This window comes from Taeniopygia guttata, chromosome 27, assembly GCF_048771995.1.
Source record: "Taeniopygia guttata chromosome 27, bTaeGut7.mat, whole genome shotgun sequence".
Lineage (NCBI taxonomy): Eukaryota > Metazoa > Chordata > Aves > Passeriformes > Estrildidae > Taeniopygia > Taeniopygia guttata.
The window spans coordinates 3,591,115-3,617,536 of NC_133052.1; the positions used below are offsets into that span (position 1 = coordinate 3,591,115).

The 26,422-nt window shown below is 54.3% G+C and overlaps 2 protein-coding genes across 2 annotated transcripts in view; one reads left to right on the plus strand and one right to left on the minus strand.

The window, feature by feature from the left end:
* Positions 1-1,757: 1,757 nt before the first annotated feature.
* CDK5R1 (cyclin dependent kinase 5 regulatory subunit 1) lies at positions 1,758-4,055 on the plus strand. The gene has a single exon (XM_030255915.4). It carries the CDS (start codon positions 1,810-1,812, stop codon positions 2,701-2,703), a length of 894 nt encoding a protein of 297 aa, XP_030111775.1. The 5' UTR covers positions 1,758-1,809; the 3' UTR covers positions 2,704-4,055.
* A 252-nt stretch (positions 4,056-4,307) lies between these two features.
* The window catches only part of MYO1D (myosin ID), a 141,697-nt gene continuing 119,582 nt past the window's right edge, over positions 4,308-26,422 (minus strand). The window contains exon 22 of the mRNA XM_030255914.4: positions 4,308-6,537. Within this exon, the coding sequence (XP_030111774.4) occupies positions 6,381-6,537 (157 nt within the window). The 3' untranslated portion in view covers positions 4,308-6,380. The remainder of the gene's footprint in view (positions 6,538-26,422) is intronic.

The following is a 26,422-nucleotide window of genomic DNA, read 5'->3' on the forward strand; positions in this document are numbered from 1 at the left end:
CCACAGGTGACGGTGTGACAAGGCTGGCAGGTCCCTGTGCCCGAGGCTGAGGGGACCTGACCCGGAGCAGGGATGGTGACAGCAGCTTTGGTGCCTTGTGTGGGATCAGGGAGGTTTAGTGACACATCGGCCCCTGGAGTTGCCTTTGGAACAATGGGGTTTTCTAAGGCACCTCCAAGCATGTTAAAAATAGGGCCAAAACATCTCAAATTGTAGAGCCTGTTTTTAAACAAACCCTTTTGGCTTAAACTTCATAAGGCTGGATGTAAAAGCTGATGATTGCTGCTTGCATCTGGGGGATGCTTTAATGGACAAAGGGAATTCTCCGTGACGGCCAGGCTGGGCTGTCACTGTCCCCATGGTTTTGGGAGGAGAGAGTCCTGCAGAGAGCCCTGACCCCTCCCCAAAACCCAGCTCTGCAGTGGGTTGGATGTGTTCTGATGGTCAGGCAGGTTTTTGGGACAGGTCTGTTCTCATGGGAGATTTGGGTGGTTATTTTTTTTAAGATTTCCCTGCTGTGGGGGTGGGATTGGCAGCTGCAGGTCCAGGGCAGGGCATAAATAGGTATAAATGAATAGAAATGAATTTGGGTTATCAGTGCAGGGCCGGGATGTGCCCGAGCATTCCCCGCTGCTGCCGGCAGCAGATCCCGGGCCGCAGGGTCCCCCCGGTGGCGGCGGAGCGGCCTCCGAGTGTCGCTGCAGGTCGCGCCGAGCCCGGCGCTGCTCCGGTCCCAGCGGGAGCGGGATCCCGGTCCCAGCGGCAATGGGATCCCGGTCCCAGCGGCAATGGGTTCCCGGTCCCAGCGGCAATGGGATCCCGGTCCCCGCGGCAATGGGATCCCGGTCCCAGCGGCAATGGGATCCCGGTCCGGGCAAGGAGCTCTGGGCTGCGCCGGGGCGGCGGTTCCGAGCGGAGCCGTGGGACACGGGGGGTACGGGAGTTGCAGGCGCGTTCCCAAATCCCGGCCCGGCCTCAGAACGCGGCTCCGGGCATTTCATTGCCCCGGGACCTTCGGGGCGAGTGGCGGCCCCCGGCCCGGAGCTGGGGAGGCACCGCCGGAGGGGCGAAGGGCGGCCGGGGGCGGTGCGGGGTGTGGGGCCCGGCTCCGAATCCGGGCTGCGGCTCCGGAACGCCGGCGGAGAAGGGCTTTAAATCTTCATTTTGGGATTTTCAAAATAATTATTTTCGTTGCTTTTTATTCTTTTTCCCTCCGAGTCGTGCCCGGCCCCTGCCCGGGGGCTCGGCAGCTCCCCTGGTCCTGCCCGGGGGATCGGGGCACCGCGGGGTCCGCGACCTCCGGGACCCCAAAGCGGGCAGCGGCGGGGGGGCGGGGCCGGGCCCCGTCATTCATAAACAGCGGGGGGCGGGGCCGGGCCGAGGGGGCGGGACACCCGTCATTCATAAACAGCGGGGGCGTGGCCTGATTGGTTGGGGGGCGGGGTCTGGCTGCCCGGGGGCGGGGCAAAATCCATTCAAGGCAATGAGGGGGCGTGGCTCTGCTACACTGTGGGCGGGGCCTGTGCAGAAGGGGGCGTGGCCTCCGGCCGCCGTGCCCGCGGAGGGGGCGTGGCCTCGGCTGCCGCGGCGGGCGCACGTGTCGGGGCGGGGCGGGGCGGCGGGCGCGCGCACTGCGCCGGCGGGAGCGCGCGCGGCGCGGGGCGGGTCCGGGCGCGGCGCTGAGCGGCGGCGGCGGCGGCGGCGGAGCAGCGAGAGCGGGGCCGGCCGGGCCGGGCCGGGGCCGGGGCCGGGGCCGGGGCCGGGGCGGGCGGCGGGGGCCCGCCGGGCGCCCGCCGGGCGGCCGGCGCCATGGGCACGGTGCTGTCGCTGTCGCCGAGCTACCGGAAGGCCCCGCTGTTCGAGGAGGGGGCGGCCACGGTGGGGCACTACACGGCGGTGCAGAACAGCAAGAACGCGAAGGAGAAGGGCCTGAAGCGGCACTCGCTGATCTCGGTGCTGCCCTGGAAGCGCATCGCCGCCGTCTCCGCCAAGAAGAAGAGCTCCAAGAAGGTGCAGCCCAACGGCGGCTACCAGAGCAACGTGACCCACCTCAACAACGAGAACCTGAAGAAGTCGCTCTCCTGCGCCAACCTCGCCACCTTCGCCCCCCCGCCGCCCCCCGCCGCCGCCGCCGCCGCCCTCGCCTCGGCGCAGAAGGCGCCCCCGGCCGCGCCCGCCGCCGCCGCCGCCACCCCGCGCCGGGTCGTGGTGCAGGCGTCCACCAGCGAGCTGCTGCGCTGCCTCGGCGAGTTCCTGTGCCGCCGCTGCTACCGCCTGAAGCACCTCTCGCCCACCGACCCCGTGCTCTGGCTGCGCTCCGTGGACCGCTCGCTGCTGCTGCAGGGCTGGCAGGACCAGGGCTTCATCACGCCGGCCAACGTGGTCTTCCTCTACATGCTGTGCCGGGACGTCATCTCGGCCGAGGTGGCCAGCGACCACGAACTGCAGGCAGTGCTGCTCACCTGCCTGTACCTCTCCTACTCCTACATGGGCAACGAGATCTCCTACCCGCTGAAGCCCTTCCTGGTGGAGAGCTGTAAGGAGGCCTTCTGGGACCGCTGCCTCTCCATCATCGACCTCATGAGCCCCAAGATGCTGCAGGTCAACGCCGACCCGCACTACTTCACGCAGGTCTTCGCCGACCTCAAGAAGGAGAGCGGCTCCGAGGAGAAGGGCCGGCTGCTCATCGGCCTCGACCGGTGAGCGCCCGCCGCTCCCGGGGGGCTTTTCCCGGCGGGGAAGGACGGGCGGGAGCCGCCGCCTTCCCCCCGGGGTGACACGGGGGGTTCGGCCGCCGCCGGAGCGGAGCGCAGACCCCCGGTTCCCTCCCGCGCCGCCGCCCCCTCCCCACGCTGCGGGCCCGGGATGCTCCAGCGGATTGATCCCAGCAATTCATGGATGGGGGGCCAAGAACCCCCCCGAGATATCCCCGGGAGCGGAGCGGGGCTCCGCGGGGCCGGTCACCGCATCACCGAGACAGAGCCCAGGTAGGGGAAAAAGAAAATTAAGGGGAAAAAAAAAAATCCTGTAAAGGCTCCAGCGCGGGCGGCTGAACCGGCCCGGTCGGGACTCACCGGCAGCACCGGGACAGAGACGCGGGCACGGCCCGGGGACCCCCCCACCCCCCTTCCTCCCTCATCCCCCCCTCTTTATTTATTTTCTTTGAAGAGACTCGAATTCCCGAGCGGGTCCGGGTGACGGGAATCACCGCTACTGTTCATGAGATCAATGTGAAATGTCTTGTTCCCATCGTGCACTGGTCATGAGTATTGTGTAAAGGATCTACTTGAGTGTGCAAGCAAGGGGAGCCGCCACATGCTGCTATATGAATTCTTCTAGAACAAACCCAACGAACTGCAAACCTGCGGGGGGGAAAGAGAAAAAAACCCTTCTTTCTTCTGTCATTGTTGCTTTTCCAGTGGTATTGCGCATGCAAACAGGAGCATTTTGTGTCTTCGGGAAACAAAAAAAAAGGAAAAAACGCATAAAAAAATAATAATCAAAAGAAAAACCTTAACGAGAGATGGCTGTAAAATTACACCCATGCACAAAGACCCGCCACCACCCCGACACCGCAGTCTCGAGCTGGTATTCCCGTATCAGGCCTGGGGACTGAGACCTTCTTTTTGGGTTTTATCGTTTTCTTTTCTCCGTGTGCTCAGTTCTAGTTTAGTTCTGGTCCATCGGGCGTTAAACTGGCGAACAAGAGGGAGAAATAACGTGCCATTTATTTTTATTTTTGATTTTTCACTTGAAGCTCTTCATGGCTGTACATTGGACCCTGCTAATGATACATGTGTACGTACGTTTTTTTAGTGCAATCTCTTCTGTAGATCTTTGTTGACCAAATTGATGGGTATTGTTACTTATTAATTTATATTTGTCTCATTTTGTATGTATGTGTATAGTGTGTTTGTAAGTATGTGTGGTTTATAACCCGACCGACTGTGTCATGGGGCTCAGTGTGCCTGTAATTTAATCCCCTCCCCTTATTTTTATTTATTTTTGTACTGTGCTGATTAAATAAAAATGCACTGACCATCCATTACACGGCAGCGGTTCGTGGCCGAGTCTTTTCTGCTCTCCCAGCCCTCGGAACGGGATTTGTGTTGACGACAGAGGGTTTAACGCAGCCGCCGCTTTAATCGCGTTACCGGCGCCGGGGTCACCCCGTGGTGGGAGAGCAGCCGGAGGGGGAAAGTTGGGATACTGGGATAACTGGGATAACTGGGATAACTGGGATGTGGGACACCGCTCCCTCTGGGCATCATCTCCCCCCGCGCTAACAGGAACGGGCAGCACCATGGTGGGATGCAACTAATTGCTTTCTTTTATTATTTATTACAGTGAATTATGTAAACAAAATCCAGGTCCATTATAGTAGGTTTTTTATGTTCTTTTACGCATAAAATATCAGCGATTTAAAAAAAAAAAAAAAAAAAAAAAAAAAAGGGTTCATTGCATTATTGCCCCCGGCTGAGAATCCAAGTTTCAATTTAGAAATAGTTAATTTATGGGAAAACCAGGAATATATATATTTTTATATATTTATATATATATTTATATATATATAAAACCAGAGCAGGAACAGATAATACATTTTATAAGACACATCTCATCACACACAATATTGCCATCTCATGGTAGGAGAAATTTCCCAAGCCTGCATTTTGTTGCTGTCCACCCCAATTCCATCCGAGCATTTTTTCGGAGGGACGAGGGTACAAAAGTGCTGATCCCACCCCAGCACCCACCCGGGCTGGGGGATGTTTGCACCCAGGGGTGCAAATCCAAGGCACAGCAACGCCCGGAGTTCCCCGGGCAGGGCAGGAGTGTCCTGTGGCTTTGGCATCGCTGCTGCTCCTCAGAGGAGCTGAGGTGGGGTGGAAGGAGCCCTGGAGGTCCCTGGAGGTCCCTGGGTGAGCCTGGCGGGGTCGGGGCTGCCGTGTCACCTCCCGGCCCGAGGGGACCCTCCAGACACCCCAGAGGGGCATGGGGGGCTGGGGGTGCTGGGCTGCTCCCGGGGCTGGTTCAGGGACAATGGGAACGGGAGAGGTCTGGCATGGGGCCTCCCCGTGCATGGGATTGTCCCAGTTCATCCCAGTCCCTCCCTGTCCCGGGGGTGGCAGTGGGGCACCAAGACTGCAGCGCCCTGTCCCCCTGCCCCATGTCCCGGCACGGTTTCAGGAAACCTCCTGTGAGTGAGGAGCCTCTTCCAGGCTCTCTGATTCCCAAAATGCTCCATCTAACCAGTGCTCCCCATTTGCTGGCTGGGCTGGGACCCCGAGGTGGGGTCCCCACGCAGCTCCCCCACTTCCAGGGCTGGGAATCCTGACCTGACCAGCAGTGCCAGGACAATCCCAATGAACAATCCCAACAGCCTGGGCTGCTCGGGAACCACAGCAGTGCCCAGCACAGTGGGAATAAACCACTGAGGAGATCCATGTCCCTCCATCAAGGCAGAGCTCGGGGTTATCTGGGCTGGGCAGGACGAGCCCGACACCCCCAGCCCCATGCTGGGAAGAGCCAGGAAAACTCTTTGGAGGGAGGAGCCTGGCGCTGGCAGCTGGGGCTGTGCCAGGTTCATGTTGGATAGTGCAAAGCTTGGCCCCCCAAAGCTCCCCCTGTTCCTGGGCTCACCCTGCCCTGGGTCCCTTTAGCCCTTCCTAACCCCAGTGCTGGCACAGACACGAAGCCACACGGATCATCTAAAAATTCAGCAAGGCCACATGGTCCCAGAGGGAACCCACCGGCTTCAGGCCCTTGGAGGGGGTAATTAAGGCAAAAAGCAACGCAGGATTAACAAAACCAGGCCCTGCACTGGGAAGTCCCCTGTCCAGCCAAGGTGCCTCGATGGGTTGATAAATTCCCGAGGGAAAGCAGCAGGTCTGGAGGTGTCTCCCTGTGCCTGGAGGGGCTGGGGGAGTGTGGGGTGTGGAAGGCAGCCCTCCCTTCCCAGCCTGACTCTGGTTCCGTGGGGATTGGGCCCTACAGAACCTGACACCTGAGCTGGGTGTCTTTGGTTCCTCCCCTGGAGGCTGAATCATACTGCAAAAACTGACACACGGGAAAGGAACATGGAAGGGAAAACTGGAGATTGTGGGAGAGGGAAGAAAGCGTGGAAGTACCTAGAAACTCTTTTTTTCAGACTAATTCCAAAGGAAGCACTCTCCTGATATTCCAGTCTGGCTTGTAATATGGAGAACAGGTCACCGGGTATTTTAGGTCTTCATTCCATGTGAATTTGGCTTTTCTAAACCCCCGGAATTCGGGTTTTCCAAACGATGACCTTCAGAGGCTGCGTTAGGCACCTGGCAAGTCGCTGCTGAGCATCTCCCGAGTCCCGGGCGGGGAGGGCGAGAGGGGCCGTTAATTGCCCGTTAATTGCCCGGCACGCAGAGGACGAAGCCGGAGCGGTGCTTGGTGAAATCCGGTTGGGGTTGGTTGATCTTGGTCTCCACGGACACGGTGCATTTCCTGCCGTGCAGGCTGCACTGCACCGGGTTGGTGACTGCGACGTGCAGGGTGCGCTTCTCCCTGCGGGGAAGGGACACGGCTCAGGAGGGGTGGGTGGGATAATGGGATAATGGGATAATGGGATGGGATGGGATGGGGTGGGATGGGATAATGGGATGGGATGGGGTGGGACAGGCATTTTCAGGTCAGGCACATCTCACAGCCATCCCAAAACTCTGTGTTAAGCCAGGCCTGAGCTTTAAGCCCAGCTTGTGAAGCCTCCCACTCTGGGACTGGGATTGGTGCCGGTGGGAGGACTCAGCTCCATGGGCAGAGCACAGAGCAGGTCAAAGGGCCCAGGGGCTGCTGCCAGCTCGGCCACTGCCCCCTGAATGACCCTACAGTGACCCCTTCCAGCTCTGTGCCTGCAGCAGGGACAGGGACATCCCTGGGCTGAGCTCAGAGACTGAAACACGGCCTGGAACAGTGGAAGGAACCACACGTGGGGTGGTGGCTGTGCCCAATTCCCTCTCAGACAGACAGACCAAACTGGCTGGGATAAAACTGTCCCTGCAGCTTTTGAACCCCCTAACCCAGTTTTGGCACTAAACATGATTCCCACGAGTGAATCAGGACTTTCTGCCCCCCACTTTGGTTTGGCTGTGGCTGTTGGGGTCACTGCCAGTGGGGACATGAGGACAGCAGGGCCAGGATGACTGACAAGAATGTCCCTCTTTGCTAAATGCTATAAAGGTCCCTGCTCTAAATCCCAAATAATGATCCTTGTGCCATAAGCAGAGAAATCATAAATCATGGAATCATCCAGGTTTGGAAAATGCTCTGGGATCCTCAAGTCCAGCTGTTCCCCCAGCACTGCCGAGGCCACCACTGACCCACGTCCCCAAGTGCCACATCCACGTGCCCTGGGCAGCTGTGCCAGCGCTGACCAGCCCTTTCCATGAGGACAGGGAAGAAACCAGCAGTGCCACGGCCCCACTGATGGCCTGGCTGCTCCAGGGGCTGGGATGGAGCTGGGACCAAGCCCAGGAAAGGGATCCACAGGAAAATCCTGCAGCAGATCCATCCCCATGGGCCACCAGCAGTGGGAAGAGCTACCCAGGGACTTGGCCTTTGGAAATTCTCTCCCGTATTTCCAGCATTTTTAGTATAATGCTGAATGATTTAGAATTGTGATATTGACTCTGCTGCTTCTCTGTATGCTCCAAACACCCCCGGGGGATGTGCTGGGATCCCATTCCCCGTGTTTGGCTCCCAGACCCCAGGTCCTGCCTTGTCTGAGCCATTCCAGCATTTCCACTGTCACAGCCCAAGTCCTTTGTGCAGTTTTTACTCTGTTTCCATTAACAGTTCAGGTCATGTCACATCCCTTCAGCTGCATTTTTATGCAGTTTCCCCAAATACAGATTTTCACCACTTCCATGACAATGCTTGGTGGGTTTGAGGGGCTGGCAGGGCCCAGCACACAAAGCCCTCGTTTATTTAATGTTATTACAGGTATTTAATGTTATTTACTCCTGCCTGGGTGAGCTGAGGCTGCAATCCCAGCTTAGGTTGCTATTTTTGCCGTGTCTTAGTGGAATGAGCTGCAGACCCAGAGAAGCCTCTCAGAGATCTCTGCTCCTTGGGAAAAGCTCCAGCATCAGGTGTCCCTAACAGGGATAGGGGTGAAGGACTTCTCCTCTCCCACAGCAAGTTCTAGGTGACCAGGCTCTGGGAGAAGAACATCAATAACCTGAATTTTGACCACAAGCAGGACCTGGGCCTGGGAATCCAAAGACCCTGGATGCCCTGTGGGACCTGCAGGAAGCTGCATCAGTCTGGGTCTCAGCTCCTGAACACAGGTCTGACTGAAGCTAATGCTGTCCTGGCACGGAGGGATCCAGAGAAGATGCTCTGATCTTTGCCATGTGTCACAATTCCATTGAATCAAGGCTTCCCTCCCCCTCTCTCATTCCCAGATCCCACCTTGCCAAATCTCCTTCACTCATCATGTGCTGCTTTTCCTCCTGTGAGGGTTCAGCTTTTGCTGGGGGAGCAGTGCAGCTCCTGGCTGGAGCGATCCCCAGGGATCTGTGAGTGCACAGGGATGACAAACCCCTCCTTGGTGTCCTGCTGGGCACCCCATGCCACCAGCCCTGCCACCAGCACCTGCTGGCAGCTTGGCCACTGCTCCAGAGCTTGGTCTGAGGCCAGCCAGGGAGAGGGGAGGACATTCCCCTCTGGTTTCCAGCCCACCAGGCAGGGCAGCCTGGTCCCTGGAGCAGCAGTGGCACAGCCCTGGGGTGCCCAGGTTTGCTTGTGGGCCCCAAGGGAGGGAACAGCTGCTGCAGCAGCTGGAGAAGCGAGCTGAGACCTTCCAGCCTCGCTGCTTCCCCGAGCTCCTGCTGAATTCAGATCCCAAAGAAGGGCTGAGATGGAGATGGACCAGAACAATCCTGGGTTACAACAAAGGGCAGCACACAACAGAAATACCCTTTGGAGATCAGTGGTGCTCAGCAGGACCCTGATGGCAGCAAAGGCAGAGACAAGTCCCACTTCAATCAGACTTCAGCTGAAAAAGGAGTTTTCATGGCATAAACCTGTCCCACCACCTCCTGGGGACTTGGACAGGACACAGGGAATGGCTCCCACTGCCAGAGGGCAGGGATGGGTGGGATATTGGGAAGGAATTTCTCCTTGTGAGGGTGGGAGTCCCTGGCACAGGGTGCCCAGAGCAGCTGTGGTGCCCCTGGAGCCCTGGCAGTGCCCAAGGCCAGGCTGGACAGGGCTTGGAGCAGCCTGGGACAGTGGGAGGTGTCCCTGCCATGGCAGGGGTGGCCAGGATTGAAGGAACCCAGCCCCCGTGAGGCTGTGGCAGAATGGGACAGGGAAAAGAGATTCTGGGACAAGTCAGGACCCACCCAGCACTGCTCCCATCCTGCCAGGGAGCCACAGGGAAATGTCTGCGTGTGATGAACCACAGAGCAATTTCTGTTCACAATAAACACCAAGGTGCTGCTGCTTTCTACAAACTCATGTCTTCATACAACACAGGGAGTATTTTTGGGTGGAAACAGCCTCTCCTGACAGCTCGGCAGTACCAGCCACAGCTGCTGATCCCAGCTCAGTGAACCTGCAGGACTGGGGCACTTCTCCTCCACCCTCCCCAGCCCATCCCAGCACCCAAAGGGCCTCCCCCAGCTCCCCTCGCTCTCCTGGAGGAGCTCAAGGCTGGGGTGGGAGCCCCACATGAGCAGGGTCTGTGTGTGGAGGACACATCCCAGAGCCAGAGCAGCCCCTGAGACACCGCAGGAGCTGAGCAGACACTGGGGGAACGCTGGCAAAAGGGAAACAGGCAGAGACAGGAGGACTTTGAGTGGAAGCAGATCACTGGCCCATGAAATACGAGAGTTTTGACTGAGCATTTAATCCAGGACCTCGGGGGAAACACAAGGCAAGTGGCGCAGAAATGGCCACAGACATCTGCCAGTGCTGCACAGAGCACAGAAACATCCACAGCACCAACACAGGGTGGGAGGGAAACGGGGAAGGGAAGGAGAGCAGAGAGATCAGAGGGAGTTTTGGTGAGGACAAGCGGTGTAATGGCTGAGAAGTTTAATAAATGTATTGTTAAATAAGTGTAAATACAGGAGATACCAGGTTGGATGGGCTTGGAGCAGCCTGGGACAGTGGAAGGTGTTCCTGCCATGGCAGGGGTGGCACTGGACAGGCTTTAAGGTCCTTTCCAGCCCCAACCATTCCATGATTCCATGCTTAAGAACAAGCCCAGATGACCTGGAATGCCCTGGAAGGATCTACAGGCATGAGAACACTGCAAAGACTCATTGATGAGATATTCCCCACTGGGAGCACAGCAGGATGGGGAGCTGGGAACATCCCAGGGACAGCAGCAGCAGCCAGGGATGGGGAGCTCCAGAGCTGCAGCCCCATCCCTGACAGGGCTCCAATGGAACAGGGATTTGTGGAGCTTTCCCAGGATTTTTAAATGAGGTGCTGTCCCATGGACAGAGTGGGAAATAAGCTCTTTTCAGAAGCAGAATTTGGGTAGAGATGGCAAAGCCAGCACAGTAATTGCCTGATTTTCATGACAACAAACCAGAGGGATTTCAACCAAGTGTGCAACCAAGTGTGAAATGAGGGCTCAGCAGCAATGAACCCACTGGGATGGATTCCAAAGGGGATTGCTTTAAACCATCAAACCTTTCCAGAATTTAGACCAAGGCCTCTTTCTGGAAAGGCAGGAGCACTGTGGGCTACCTGGTTGGCTTCCAGCTCAGGATATTCTGTGATTCTCTGGCTCAAGGAAGCCTGCAGCTGCACACAAGGTGTGAGGATGGTGAGGGGCAGGATGGAGAACCTCCCATCGTGGTAACACCTTATGGAAGTCAGCGCTGCAGCCTCACCTGGATCCTGGCTGCAGCCTTTGAGAGGGTTCAGCCATGAAAAAAACATTAAAAAGGCTCCCAGATGAAGGGAGGCTGCAGAAAAGAGCCCAGAAAAGCAGCATCTATATTCTGCATGAAGAAAAAACACAGGAAGCAGGGAGAGAGAAACTCAAGAGGTCTAAAAAAAGGCAATTTTTAAGGCTCTGCTTCCTAACAAGAGCCAAGGAGACAAACAAGGATACTGAAAATTTCAGAGAAGGTTAGATCAGCTCTCCAGGCTATGTGTGGTGTCACTGCTGGGGAGGACTCCAGGCTGTGGTGGCAGAGAGGTGACAATCACGGAGCCATAAAATCATGGAATGCTTTGGGTTGGAAGGAACCTTCCAGACCATCAAGTTTCAACCACATCCAGTGATGGGCAGGGAAAACTTCCACTGTCCCAGGCTGCTCCAAGCCCTGTCCAACCTGGCCTTGGGCACTGCCAGGGATGGAGATCCATGGAATAACCTGTGCCAGGGCCTCCCCACCCTCACAGGGAGGAATTTCTTGAACAGGGTCTAAAAAGCCACCAGATATAAGATGGGTAATAAACAAGGACATATCTGAGTTACAACAAGTGTCATTTGGGGACAGATAAGTGCTCTCTCAAGAGGGTTTAGGGCCCAGGCTGGGTGGCTGGCAGGGCAGGGATCAGGGGATATCTCACCCGAGCACTTGTGGGTTTCTGCAGCTTGCAGGACAATGATACTGAGGGTAATGGGCTCAAAGGAAAACTTACTGAGAAAATTATTCCCACAACAGCTTCAACAGAGAAAAATAGGAATAGCTGGATTCCCAAGGGGTACAGGAGCAAAACCTGCACTGAGACCTCGTGTGCCCTTTGTGTCCTCCCTGTACCACCCAGCATGTGGGAGCTGCTCCCAGGAAGGGCTGCCAGTCTCCATGGGAAGGACTGACACTATTAATGTGACAATAATCCCCAAAGCCACTGTCCCCAGGGCGCCAGGACACAAAGGGACACATGTCAATAATCCTGGGTGGATATTTCATTCCAGAGCTGCAGCTCTGACACCTCAGCTCTGCCTCTCCCAGGGCAGTCACATCTCAAGTGTGGCAGCTCCAAAGCACCAGATCCCACTGCCAGAAGAGATTTACACACTCAGAGCATCAATTTCCCTATGTAAGACTCAGATGATTTTGACAGCACTCCTTGGCACTCTCCATCCTTCTCAGAGGGAGAAAACACCTTCCCCATCCAGGTCTTGTTAGAACACCCTCGCTCTTGTAAAAGGTTAAAAGCAATGATTTACTGTCCTGCGTGATCCAGAAACAACTTAACATCCTCCTTCCCTCTTGACTTGGCTTCTGGGCTGTATTGAGGACCCTTCTGCACATCCACCCCTATTCAGGACAGCCCCAAAGGCAGAGCAGGCAGCTCCCTTCACCCACAGCTTCCTGAGGAGAGGAGAACACCACCCAGGAGCCCTTTTTGGGTGCAGATCTCTCCTCTTTGGAGGAGGCAGGGGATGCACACACACACACAGACACACACACGGGCAGTCTGTGACTCACACGTGCCATGAGGGAGATGAAAACATCTGAAACCACAAGGGCTTTGCAAAACCTGCCTTGTGAAAGCCTCTCAGGGCTCACAGGATGTTTCTCTCGAGCGTCACCGGCTTTTCGGAGCTCTGGCCTTGTCGAGCTCCTCAGAGCCAGGTGGCCTTGCCAGAGATCAGACATTAAGATGGATCAAAGCCATGGAAAAGAGACTACAAAGAAAGTCAGACACGAATCAAGGAGATCTCAAGTCAGGATCAAAAGGAAAATTTCCATAGTCAAAGGTCAGAGCAACTGCTCCAGGCATTTTGATGCTGGGAAAGGTCACTGAGCTGAACACAGCTGCCAGGTGAGTGATTTTTCACAATTATCTATAGTCAAGCAACACTTGAGACACTGAATTTTTTTTTCCATCTCCAAAACCAGCAAATATTTACACTGTATTTCTTTTGTGCCTCATGGTCTGCTCAGGCAAATCACCTTGGTGGCTGAGAGAAATGCCTTTTCAGAAAGAATTTTTTAATGTGCAGGAGAAGCACCAGCCTAAACTGTGCCCTGAGAACTCAACCCCTCCACTTGAGAAGTGGCTTTCAAGCCTTTCTGGCTCGGCCTTGCCCATTGAGTTACCAGAGCAAAGCACAGCCTGGCTTTGGGAACTGCTGGGTGACATATTTCATCATCACGCTGCTGAGCTGTGACAACAACGCTGCTTTTGCCCTTTTAATGAGCAACCAGAATTGTTAATATGTGTGTCTTCCCAGTGCAAAGTGCCACACGTGTCCCATGGCACAGGGCAAGGCAGAGCCAAGCCAGCTGCACCAAGATGGTCCCTTCGAGTCGTGTCTGAGCCATTAAAGCCACTTTCCTGAGACAGCAGCAGCTGCCACAACACTGCTGGGCCTTTTCCATGACGTGTCTGCAGCACATCCAGGTGTATTCCTTCCCCTCTGGCTGACATGCAAACCCAGTCCATTAAATATTTGGGTCTCTCATTCCTGAAGTGCATTTATTCCCATTGATCCCGAGGCTGGGAGGTCCCGGAGCAGCCGGGGAGCTTCACTTCCTTCCTCCCTGATTTAGGATCTGGGGTGTCTGTGCATCCCTCCCCAGGAGCCAGGGAGGGCTGGGAATGCCAGTGAGCTGGGAAATATTTCTGTCTTTTCCAGCAAAGCCCTTTGGTTTAGGTGCTCCTGGGCAGGGGGTCCTGAGGTGACAGGGCAGGGGCTGCTCCTGCCCTGCCCTTCCCAGGGCTGCTGTGAAACACCCAAACAGCCCCAGGGCGGCTCCAAGGAGCAGGTCCCAGCATGGGGCTGCACCCCAAAGCAGTATTTTATGGTGGGAAAGCCCCAAAAGTGGCTTGAGACATCACTTTGTGTGTCACTGCATGGTGTGTCCCTTCCTCCAGCCTGGAATGAGTGGAAACACACCGGGAATGTCCCTGTTCCTATCATGGAACATCCAAGAGAGGGATCAAAGCCCACCAAGCTCCATCCTCCTGCTGAGCCAGGGCCAACCCTCACTGCTGAACCCCCACCCAGGCCTGAGCCAACGCTGGCCTGGGCTGCTCGTGGTGGGCTTTGGGGTGGGAGGGGGGCCCTGAGCTCAGCTAAAACCAGGCCTGGGCCTCGTCACCCCTCTGGGACTATTAATTCATCCTAGACCAGGCTGGACAGGGCTTGGAGCAGCCTGGTCTGCCCAAGGTCCCTCCCAACCCAAACCATTCCATGTCTGAATTTCCCCCTTCCCTGCCCACCCAGCACAGGAGGCTCTGGGCTCCCTCAGTTCTGCTCCTGTGGGAGCTGGGAATTCATCTTTGTGGTTCAAAGAGAGAAGTCTCAGGTTTTCCCACCCCTTGTGCCACCAGCTCCCAGTGCCTGATGCCTTTTATCCCCCATGAGCATTCCCTAAAGCTGGTCAAGGGTTTTGTGGAGGAAAAACACAGGCTCACTCAACCTGGGAACCTGCAGTAATGAAGGAGCTTTAAAAACAGTAAAAAAGGCACAAATAGCATGTTAAATATTTCATTTCCTCCAGCAGGCAAAATGAAAAATTTCCAATCTCATGAGGTGGAGGCAGATCCCAGCGCCAATGGCAGCCAGGGTTGATGGATGATGGATGGAACGTCCTGGCAGAGGCCCCCAACCTGCCACATGCCCCCCTGGAGGGAACTCTAAAATCCACAGAGTGCTCCTTCCCTGATCCCTGTCATACCACAGGAATGGGGGTTGGATTCAATGATGTTTAAGGTCCCTTCCAATCCAAACTGTGAAAGGAGTCTGTGAATTAAATGCACTCAGAATTCAATGTAATTTGAATTTTTGAAGGGAAGGAAAAGGCTGGGGAGAGTTGGACCAGGCCACGTGGCTCCCAGTGCCAGCAGGGAGGATGGTGGGGACACGTCCCAGCCCAGCACCAGGGATGAGCTGCAGCTTCTCCTGCAGCCTCCAATGAAGTCACATCCCAGAGCTATTCTGAGCCTGGCAGAGCTTTGGGGAGTCAGAGCTCATCCGGCTCTACCGTGGCCGCAAGATGCTGGAGTGTTACATATTTTCTAAAAACCACCATGCCAAAAATATGATTCCAAGTGCTTGGCTGGAGCAGAGGAAAGCAGCACATGGGGGTGATGCCAAGAGCCTGGCATTAGAAATGCACCAGCACATAAATAAAATAAGAGCACTTAGGAGGATGAACGCAGAGCTGCCTCCTGTTTGGGACATCAGGGATTCAACTCCTGGGCAGGCTGAGAAACAGCAGAAATCTTTCCTTGTATTCCCTTCCCAGTGCTGGTCCTCGCCACGGCCCAGCTGGGGGGATGAATTCACCAGCCCCACATTTACTGGGGCACATTTGCAAAGTCCCCCCTCAAAGGATGTTCCCGGCCTGTTCAGCAGCTGCTGATCAAATTCTGCCAGCTGAAGTTTAAGGAAGGTAGAAATTCCCCCCCAAAAATACTTTGAAGGGAATCCAGCACTTTTCAGGCATCTGGGATGTGTTTGTTCAACATCTGCAAGACTGTGAGGTACAGGGGGTTGATGCAGAGGACAAAGGTGTGAGATTATTCATCTGTTTTCCACTCAGATTTACAAGTGGCAATGACTTTGGAGTAGCAAGGAGTGGTTGGAACAGCTGATGGAGGCTTTCCACTGGAGAACAACAGCACAGAGAAGCTGTGCTCTCGCTTTGGTACACAGAAAACCTGCAGCCATCCCGAGGGATGAGCAGCTCTGCTTTTCCCACTGCAGGACTGTGAATTAAATAGATATTTTTAGAGCCTGGCAGAGGTCTGAAGCCACAACAAGGGGGAAGCAGCCACTGAACTTCCCAGAGATCACCCAAAATCACGACAGGAAAACAAATAGCACGGACACTTTTGAAATTCTCTTTTTTTCTCATTGTTGATTGATTGATTTGTGCCAGTGAAACTGCCAGGAAGCAGCTGGGATAAGAGAGGACAATTTGCCACGGTGAAGTCACCAGCTGGGCTTGCCTGGCTCCAGGGGCTGGAAGCCACGGGCACAACAGCAGCAGGGCTGTGGCTGGGCAGAGGGGATGGAGGCAGGGTTGTCACATCCCAGCCAGCTCATGGGTGGCTGTGCCCCCGTGCAGAGATGGGGCAAACAGCTCATCTGCCTTATATTCCGTGCACATCCCTGCTGAGCTCGTTAGAGCTGGAGCTGGGAATGTGCTGGGAGGGCTCTGCCACCCTGGGAACATGCAGGGGCACGGGCAGCGTGTGCCAGCCGTGTGTGCTGGCTGTGGGGTGATGAGGGGTGCTGGAAGGGTGATGCTATAGCAACCTGAATGGGGTTGGTGGGGAGCCAGGAGAGCCCACCCTGTCCAAAACCTATATAGACCCCTGAAACTTCCTGCTCTTCCTCTTTTGCCCCGCTCTCCATGGACACCACAGAATAAAGAGAGCTGTTCCAACACCCCTGGGGTAAGAGCCTCTTTTGAATACTTTTCCCTCTCCAGGTATTCCTCCCCTCACAGCCCCATATCTCTGAGCTAGTCGGATTCATTCGGGGGCCTGCGTGGAGGGGGGGAAAACCATAGAAATAACAGAGCAGGACACGGTGACACCGTGGTGTCACCGAGGCACCGGGGTGACCTCGCTCCGCCAGCCCGGACACGTCTCCCCTCCGCTGGCCCGGAACGGCTGCGCTGCTCCTGCCTCTGCTCCCAGGGCTGATCTGAAAACCCAGATTTTTCTCTTTTCTAATGGAAAGAGAGAGGAATTAGCTAAAGCTTCAGGGGACACAGACACAGCGCTGTGCTGAGCGCTTTTTCCAGCTCCCTCCCTCCATCCCGGCAGGGACACGGTCCCACTGCCCGGGCAAAGCGGGGACACACCGGGCACCTCCCCGCGGCTCCAGGGCCATCCTGCCCGCCACCCCCAGCCCATCCCAGGCTGTTCAGCCATGGATTCTTGCGGAATGGGAGGTGAGAGAGGGGGTGCTGGTGGTGTTGCCAGCGAGGAAGGCGGCTGCTGCTCCTCCTCCTCTCGCAGCATCCACACGGCGACACTTCGGCTGAGGAAGCTGAATCATCCTTCAATTAATGACAGGCTTTTAACCTGCCGGTGAGGAGCCTTGCTGAGGTCCCTCCTCTTGAAAACGCCCCTCTGCACGGCCAGAAGGAGAATCGCTGGGACACGGGCATTGTTCCACCCGTGGGATTTCTGCTGTCCCTCCTGGGAGCCGTGTGATGGGCAGGATGTGGCAGCAGGGACGCTGCAGGCAGCTCCGTGCTCCCTTCAAACCATCGTCCTGCCGAAGCAAGGACAGCTAAAAACACGTCCCCAGCCCTGCAGGGAAGGGCCAGGCTGGGGGTGAGGGGCAGGAAGGGGAAGCAGCACAGTCAGGGTGACTCAGGGCACAGCTCTCATTGCTCCATCATCAGCCAGGTTTAGTTCTGAACCCGCTGCTGCTTCCCTCTGATCCCTCAGAGAAGCCTGAAGAGAAACAGCAAATGTGCAGGGCTTAAAAAGGGGTTAAACACACCAGGAGGCTGGAAGAAAGCCAAGGAGCATCTTGGACTGAGGTTGGTGCTACTGAAAAATCCCCGAGCAGAGCCCAGGGGTCTCAGGAACCAGAATCCAGATCTTGAAGTGACTCAGAGCACTTGGGCTTGGCTGCTCTGGGATGGTGCTCTAGGGATGATGTCTGGACAGGTTACAGCTGTTCTGGGGGTGGTGGGGCTGATGAATCTCATCCACACCAACAATGCTGGTTTTTAAACAGTCCTGAGGAAATCTGGCCTCTCTCCCAACACAAAGGATGGGGATGGTTGGTCATTGAGAATTCCACAGCAGAAAAGAGAAGAGGAGCAGTAACCACAGCAGGGAATGAGGAGGTGGATGGGTCAAGGAAGAAGAGGGGGATTTCAGGAAGGGCACGAAGGAAGAGTGAGGATGATTGAGCTGCAGCTGTCCCTGGTCCTATAATGAAGGGAAAAGTTGCTTCCTCCACCAGGTAAAACTGTCCATGAGGGAAAGCCCAGCTCGAACCAGCACTGACATCACCCCTGGATCAGCATTACAGCACCCCAATGACACACTTTGAGTCAAAACAAATTTCAGACAGGATGAAAATTACCCCTGTTCTGCTGAGGAGCACCGGGGTGAGCTGGAATTGAAAGCAAAAAGCCTGGGGAGAACCGAGGCTGGGGCAGCTTTGTAAGGAAGATTTTCCTTCCGTCACAAAACTTTAAAGTCAAGGAACCATACCTGCCATTAGTGCAGATATTTAGAAAGGGGAATTTCATTGTGGATTCCTGATGTCCTCTCCAAGGAGCAAGAGCAGTGAGAGCAGCCTGAGCTGAGGTGACAGCCGGCCTGGCAGGAGGGTGGCACCAGCCACAGGCACTCCTGGAACACAGACCAAGCTAAGAAACCCAAATCCACCTCAAACGACCAAGGGCAGCCTGTTGTCTGCATTTCAAGCCAGATGATTCCTAAGAGCACTAAAATTTCCTTGTATTTCCTTAATATTATGCATTCACAACACTGCAAGGCACCAAGGACGAGGCTCAGAGCTGGGAAATCAATTTTTCATGTGACAGCAGAATGACAGGCAGGGTTTTAAGTGGATTTTGTGTATTCAGAGGGGTTGAGCAGACAATTTGAGGGTTATTATTTCAGGAGCATTTGCTGAGATGTTCCAGCGTGCTCTCAGTATCACTTCTGCAAAGTAAAGGGCTCTGAAGCTGCAATTCCAGAATGAAAACGCTGGCACTTCTGCTTCCCTTTGTTCTCTTTATTCCCTGATACATTAGCACAATTCACATAGGCAGGAAAAAAGGCAGTTTGCTGTGAAGAGAGACAACTACATCTTATTTAAATACCTGACCTATTTCTGCTTTTCCTTTGTCTCATTCCATGAGGAGTCTGGATTTGCAGAAATAGCTGAAAAAAATGTGTTGGATCATGTGAAAAATGCTTTTCCCTGTGGCAAAGCTGGCATGAAAAACAGGTGCATAAACAAAGAGATTCTTACTTATAGAAATGCAGAGTTGGCGGGGAAATGCACATTGCCAGGCTGATTCCCAGTGTCACTGAATGGTGGGAAGGGGCCTTAAAGCCCATCCAGTGCCACCCCCACCATGGGCAGGGACACCTTCCACTGTCCCAGGCTGCTCCAAGCCCTGTCCAACCTGGGCTTGGGCACTGCCAGGGGTGCAGGGGCACCACAGCTGCTCTGGGCACCCTGTGCCAGGGCCTGCCCACTCTGCCAGGGAGAAATTCCATCTCAATATCCCATCCAGCCCTGCCCTCTGCCAGTGGGAGTCCTGTCCCTCCATCCCTTGTCCCCAGTCCCTGTCCAGCTCTCCTGGAGCCCCTTTGGGTCCTGTCAGGGGCTCTGAGCTCTCCCTGGAGCTTCTCCTCTCAGCATTTGCACATTTTAATTTTCATGTTGGGGTGTTCCTGCAGGACAACAGCTCCACAAACACAACGGGGAGACACAACACCCACATGTCTGTCAGCAGCTGCCCCTCCTGGAACCACAGCCAGTCCCACAGGATCTGCCCCAGAGCCAGCGTGCTCAGCAGGCAGCTGAGCTCACACAGGCTGCATCCACATCCCTGTTTTAATGATCCCAGCAGAATCTCATCCAGCTTTTGGCAAGGTGCAAGGAGGGTTCAGCCTGAAGGGAGAGGGACAGTGGAGGGCTGGTGCCTGTCTGTGAGCTGGCAGGGAGGCCACTGGAGCCTCCATGTCTGTGGAATAACCACGGGTCAGTTCCCCAGCAGGCTTGGGATGGAGCTTGAGAGCAGAGCCACGTCACCAGGCACAGGAGAGTGCCTTTAATGACTGTCTGGCACAGTTTGCATCCTCAGCTGCAGGAGAATTGAGAGAATTAATCCTCCTTCCTATCTCTGATTGCAGGGAGAGCAAGTTTTCCCTGAAATGCCATTTTTGACCCTCTTCCCTTCCCACACTGGAGCTGCTGCTCCATGTGGGTCAGAGCCAAGGCTGTGGCTCCTGGCAGTGCCACTGCTGCATCTCTAACAGCATGGGCATCATCCCAGACAACCCTCTGGTCCTCTGGATTCACCCCTGGACCCCTGCTCGGGGCTCATCCCACTCCTTTCACAAACATCCCACAGGGATTTGGAGCTGCTGCCAAGGTTGCAAGGAAGTGGACCTGGTGATGTGCAGGGTTTTATGCTCCTGTATCAATTCCTCCACAGACAGATACATTTATCTAAGAATATGACATGGCATGAGATATCCTGAAGGTTTCCAGCCCAAGAGGGACACTGGTCACTCCCCAGGGCTGTGGCAAGGACAGTAACAACAATCCTGAGCTGTGCTGGGTCCTGTCTGCAGGTACCAAATGCTGGAGCTTCACCATCAGCAGCTCCATCTCAGCAGGCAGAATTATCACTATTTCTACTTCCATATTTTGAAGCTGTGCTGGGAGAAATCAGCATTTCTGCACATGGCACTGAGAAATTTGCTACATCAACCAGATGCCTACAAAGCCAAAGCCATTAACAAATCAAACATCCACAGCTCAGGCATTCAGCATTAATTTATTTTGCTGCAGTCATTTCAGCTGAGCAAAATATCTCCCCCTACCCCAGTTCCTAATCAGCCTCCATCCTCCTCCAGGCTCACCACAGTTAAATAGTTCACACTGCTCCTGAAAACTTGAGAAATTGAGCTGTGGACAGAAAAAAAAATGATCTGTGGAGCAAATGTTTCCCCCAAAACCAGATGAACTCTTTGTTCCAAGGCTGTCACGTCAGTTCAAGAGGCTCCTTATATGTTTTCTAAAGAGCCTTTGCAGTGACAAGATAAGATACCACCACTGTGAAATAATCTCTGGGAAAAGAACCATCCCTGCTGCCTGAGGGCTCTGCCCCCACTGGGGCTGAGGTGGCTGCAGAGCTGGGCCCAAATCCAAATTAACCCTTCAGCTCCACACAACCTGCATGGGGAGTGACTTCCCTCCATCAGGACTCTTCCAAATTGTCACTTCCCAGTGACATCCCAGACAAGGAACATTCCTCAGTCCATTTCACAGCTGCCCCTCGGGATCTCAGCTTTTCACACCTCCGGTTTTTGGTGCAGACAGAGGTGACTGATGGGGTTTTCAGTGTGTTAAAAAAAAGAGAAACCCAATCTTTTTGCGAAACTGTTCTCAGTCTCATGACTCTCCCTTCCTGTGTGCAGCACAGTGAGCTGACCTCTTCCCCTTGGCAGCCCAGAGCTCCTCCACTGGCAGCTCCCAAGGCAGAACTCGCTGATGGAGAAGAGCTGACACCGGAACAGGGGACATGGGGACACAGTGACACCACTCTCAGACCTGCCACAGGGTGTGGAAAACAAAAACACAGTGGGAAGGGCCAGAGGATCAAAGGGAGGGCACAGGCGTGACCCTGGCTGGGCAGTGCTCTCTTGGCACAGATCCTGAGTGAGGCTCTGTTACACCCCAAGCTGGGAATGAAGCAATTCTCTGCCTCGCTGGGTGACCCTCCATGGCTTGGCAGGGCAAAGAATTTGTTCAGATGATTAGAGAGAGTCTGCCAGACCCTGGGAGCCGTGAAAACCCTCCTTAGGTCATGCAAATTTCTCCTGCCTAAAATTCTGCCCCAGCCCCGAGAGCCAACAGCTTCTGGGACCCCTGAGCAACAGAGGGCACAGAAACCTCCTGCTGCCCGCCCAGGTGAGCTGCTCAGTGGGCCAGGCTCTGAAAAACCCACCTGAGAATGCCCTGGCAGCTTAGAAATCCCTCCTGGGCTTTGGTGAGATGCTGCCCTGCAGCCTCACAGGGAGGTGATGCCTGTGGTGCAGCATCATCCTGCAGCAGATGCTGGAAGGAGTCACAGAATCCCTCAATGGATTGGGCTGGAAGGGACCTCAAAGCCCACCCAGTGCCACCCCTGCCATGGGCAGGGACACTTTCCACTATCCCAGGCTGCTCTAACCTGGCCTTGGGCACTGCCAGGGATCCAGGGGTAGCCACAGCTGCTCTGGGCACCCTGTGCCAGGGCCTGCCCACCCTCACATGGAAGATTTTCTTCCCAATATCCCATCTGACCTGCCCTCTGGCAGTTGGAAACCATTCTCTCTTGTCCTGTCACTGCCTCTGTTTGGACCAGCCTTCCCCAAAGGTGATGCCACTCACCTGACTGGGTGGATGCATCTTCCCATGACTCCTCTCAGGGAAGAAGCAGCTACCTCTAAATTGCTCCCTGTAATTATTGCAGAATTTGTGCAGCACGAGAGAGGAACAGCTGGAATTACTGGCTCCATGTGTGAACTGGTGACCAGGAGAAAGCAGCTGCTGACAGGCAATTCTGAGCTCCTTGGGCAGAGCAAACACTGAGGTCACTCACTGGAGCTGCTCTTGGCTCTTCCTCTCCCTTCCACAAGAGCTGAGCTGCTGCCAGCAAAACGCAGCATAATTAAGGATAATAAATCTGCAGTTCTGTGCTGAAACCTTTGCAAGGACTTCCCATGATCTTGAGGGGTCATTCCCAACTAAAATAAATCTGTGATGTTTCACATCCTCCATCGCCCCTGAGCTCTCTGGAAGTGTGACCCACGTGTGCTGCTGCAGGGGTGGGAGGGAGCTCAGTCCTTGGGGAAGACCTGGGGATGCAGGAGCAGGACCTGGGAATGTTGGGATCCATGAAACAAGGCAGCAGCCAACACTCAGCAGCCTGCAGCAACTTTAAAAGCTGTTGTCTGGCTTTTTTTTTTTTTTTTTAAATTTGATATATAAATTAAAACCAAGTTCTTATTTTAACATTTGCCATGCACACAGGGAAAAGCTCCCCAGCCTGAGTCAATCACTGCAAACACAGATTTTTTCACTTCACTGTCTGCAGGTCCTTCTGTCTCACCCCAGCAGGGGCTACATCAACTCACTCCATAAACACCATGTCCTGTGACACCAAACCTGTCCTGTGACTCCAAATCCATCTGACTCTAACAGGTACTCCATGCTCTTGTGCCAAGAGGATGAGTCACACATCCAAAACTCTTCCCATTATTGGGATTAAGCATTTAAAAGCAGAGATGTGGAGTGAGGGGAAGAAGAGGCTCTCCCTGAGGATTTCATGGCTGCACTTGATGATTTTAAAGGACTTTTCCAAGCTCAAGGATTTTGCTCTGCCCCTTGGGTAACCGCTGGCTAATTATCCCATTTCCCCTTACAAAGACAAATGTGCAACTGAACCCTGAGCACTCCAGATCTGCTCCAGAGATAACTCCCACTTGAGATAAAGGAGTGAGCTGATCCACACGGAAACCCCAGCACGGTGTCCCGGGATTTGCAGACCCAGGGCTTGGAGCAGCTGTTAGCAGCAGGCTCGGGAAGCAGATGGAAGGGGTGTGTTGGATTTCAAAGGCAGACAGGAGGTGGAAGGCAGTGAAATAAATGGGCAGAGGAAAGAAAAAATTACCTTATTGGTAATTTACAGGTAACTCACTGGTACCTTACTGGTTAACCTGGAGCCTCTCCACCCCAAAGGCAGATCTGAGAGCCCCCAGCCCCCATCCAACTGTTCCCCAGCAGGCAGAACAGTTTTGGTTTTTTTTTCAATTTATGCCAAGCCCCTCTTTCTGTGCACTATCGATTTCAAAGCAGCCAGTTGCTGTTTGGGAATGGGAAGCTCCTAAAGCAGGCAGGTTTTCCCTGTGGAATTATCCTGGTGCTTGTCTCAAATTCCCAGCCGGGCCAGGAGGGCCCCTGAGCTGTCACACAGCCCTGGGCTCTGCATGGAGCTCAGGCTCCCCCTCAGCAGTGCAGGGGGTGCAGTGAGCTCCTCTTGGCCTGCAAGGTCCCTGTGTCCTCCTGCTCCAGCCAGAACCACCCCATGGCTCTCCTGGGCTGCTGGAAAATGCCCAATGTTTGCTGCTGACCAAGCTGAGTCTGAGAGGAGAACTGGAGCCTCCCACGCTGCAGAGCTTTACCTGGAGAAGCTGCAGAGCAGCTCCTGTCCCCTCCAGCAGCACCTCAGTGTCCTCTTCAAGGAAACCACAACCCAAATCCGGCCCTGGGGGACTCGCAGGCTGCAGCCTCTGCAGGCAGCTGGACCCCATCTTCCAAAATGTCACTGTCTGGGTGTGTTTCTGTACAGGAGAAGCATTGTAAAACCATGGGATGGTTTGGGCTGGAAGGGACCTTAAAGTCCACCCAGTGCCACCTCTGCCATGGCAGGGACAGCTCCCACTGTCCCAGGCTGCTCCAAGCCCTGTCCAGCCTGGCCTTGGGCACTGCCAGGGCTCCAGGGGCACCACAGCTGCTCTGGGCACCTGTGCCAGGCCTGCCCACCCTCACAGGGATCAATTCCTGCCCAATAGCCCACCTAACCCTGCTCTTTTCCAGTCTGAAGCCATTTCCTTGTCCCATCCCTATGGATGTGATCACTGCATGATTGCCCTCACTTATCACAGATGTCAGCTGGTAAAACTCCTGCTGCCTCTGACTCTATCTGCCTCCACCTGCTTTTTCTCCTCAGTTTTATTCCCAGATGAGGGAAAGCCAGAAGGCAAATGATGGGATGGTTTGGCCACTAACAGAATGACAGTTTTGAAAAGGATTTTCTAAAAATTCCCCTTTTGTGTCTGAATGTAGCTCCTGAAGGCAAGCTGCTGCCTGTGAGCTGCCACTTCACAGCCTTTAAGGACAATGAGATGTTGATCCTAACCTAGATGAATTTAAGATTTTCCTAGAGCCTTCCAGACATCCACAGCCCCAGAAATGCTGGAATCAAAATGCAGGAACAGCCTGCTGCACCTGGGATAGAGCGTGGGCACCTCCCACATCCCAGCCCTGGGACACAGCCCTATTTTCAGCTGCCTCCTCCTCAATTCCTAGGGGTGGAATTTTACCTCTGGAGTGTTGATTGCTTTGTAGGAAGGATTTAAAGACTAACACAAAAATTATAATTAAAACCTAAATTAAACATAGACCTAGTCAATACTTCCCATTCCCATTGTTCTCAAAATCCAAAATAACATTTCCAATTTGCCATAGAGATTTACTGGCCTTTTTCTACCATTTCACTAAAACAAACTCAAAATGCTGGGTTTGAAAATGATAAGTCTGTAGAAAGCCCCACAGGCAATAAGCTTCCAGCGTGATTCCTTAACTCTGCAGCATCCAAAGTGACTTCAAATTAAAAGTATTTTGAAGCACTGTCATTACTTTGATTACTAAATCAACAACTTGATTTAGTGAAATCACTGGCAGCTCACAAAGTATTAACAAGAACAATTAACAAGTGTTGGCAGTTATATTTAGTGTTTTGGAGCTATATTTACAAACTGAACTCAGCCTTGAATCAATACAGCTGAAATCCCACCTCAACTCATTCTTTCAACATCTCTGCTTTTGCTTTGGAAAACCAGAAAATGATCAAAATAAGGGGAATACCCTCTAAAGTAGAGACCAAACCAATGGTTGGACTCAATGATCTTGGAGATATTTCCCACCCTCTGTGATTCTGTGAAAGTTTAATGCTCATTGCCTGGGACAAAATGCCTTTGGTAAATCAAGAGTCCAGGAAAATCAATCTATTCCAGCCCCTCTGTCCTTGTGCCAGTAGACAGGATAAATTAAATTAATAAGTAGGTATTTAGAGCTGAAAACTGGGGGCAGCAGCCCCAGCAGGACTTGGCAGGTTGGGAGTGGAAAGGGCTCTGACAGAGCTCTGCCCAAGCTCTGGTTGAATTTAATGAGTTGTTTGGTTTGGATAATGTCAGGCAGTGCAGACTGTGCCTCCTTATATAATCTTAAGTGCAAACTGATTTTGTGAATAAGCACTTCCAAGTCATAAGTGGGCTTTTTGTTAATAAATGTCAATAATCAGTTGCTGTAGCAACAGGGATTGATCCCCTGGCTACAGAAAGGGGGAGAGCAGAGCCTGATCCCTATCAGCTTTTTTCTTTGCATGATTTCTACCCATGTGCTCTGCCAGAAACCCAATGGAATTGAGAGGTTCTTGGCCTGTGGATCTGGGATCATTCACCCAAACCCTGCTGGGGGAGCTGGGAGGGGATGGTGCTCCCAGGGATGCACCCCATGGGGCAGGAACGTTTTACTGCTCCACTCCTTTCCTGCTGGAGAACTCCTTGGTGCTGCCCAGGAGCCAAATGAGCCTTGGCCAGGTGAGCAGAGGCTCAGGTGACACCTCACAGGTGAGAGGGACGAGCTCATGTTTGGCTCTGCCTTGGACTGGAGCTGCCTGACCCAAGCACCAAACCACGGCCAAAATCTGTTTTGGGCAGTGATAAAGTGGTGCTGGCCATGGTCTGACAGCTCAGCTGAGGGAGCTCAAGGAGCTCCTCCATGGAGTGAAAATGAAAGCAGGCACAGGGCCAAGCCCCTCACAAACGGGGTGGTTTAAAATAAAAGAGTGAATGTGGCTGTTGGCCAGCAGGGGATGGAGCAGCAGGCAGCAAAACGCTGGTGGGAAGCAGGGGAAGAGGGACAGGGGGACACCTGGCTGGGCTCCACCCCACATCCTCCCCCTCTGCCATGCTG

What these genes read in the sequence shown, in the direction of transcription:
- CDK5R1 (XM_030255915.4), top strand. Translation starts at nt 1,810, where the DNA reads ATGGGCACGGTGCTGTCGCTGTCGCCGAGCTACCGGAAGGCCCCGCTG.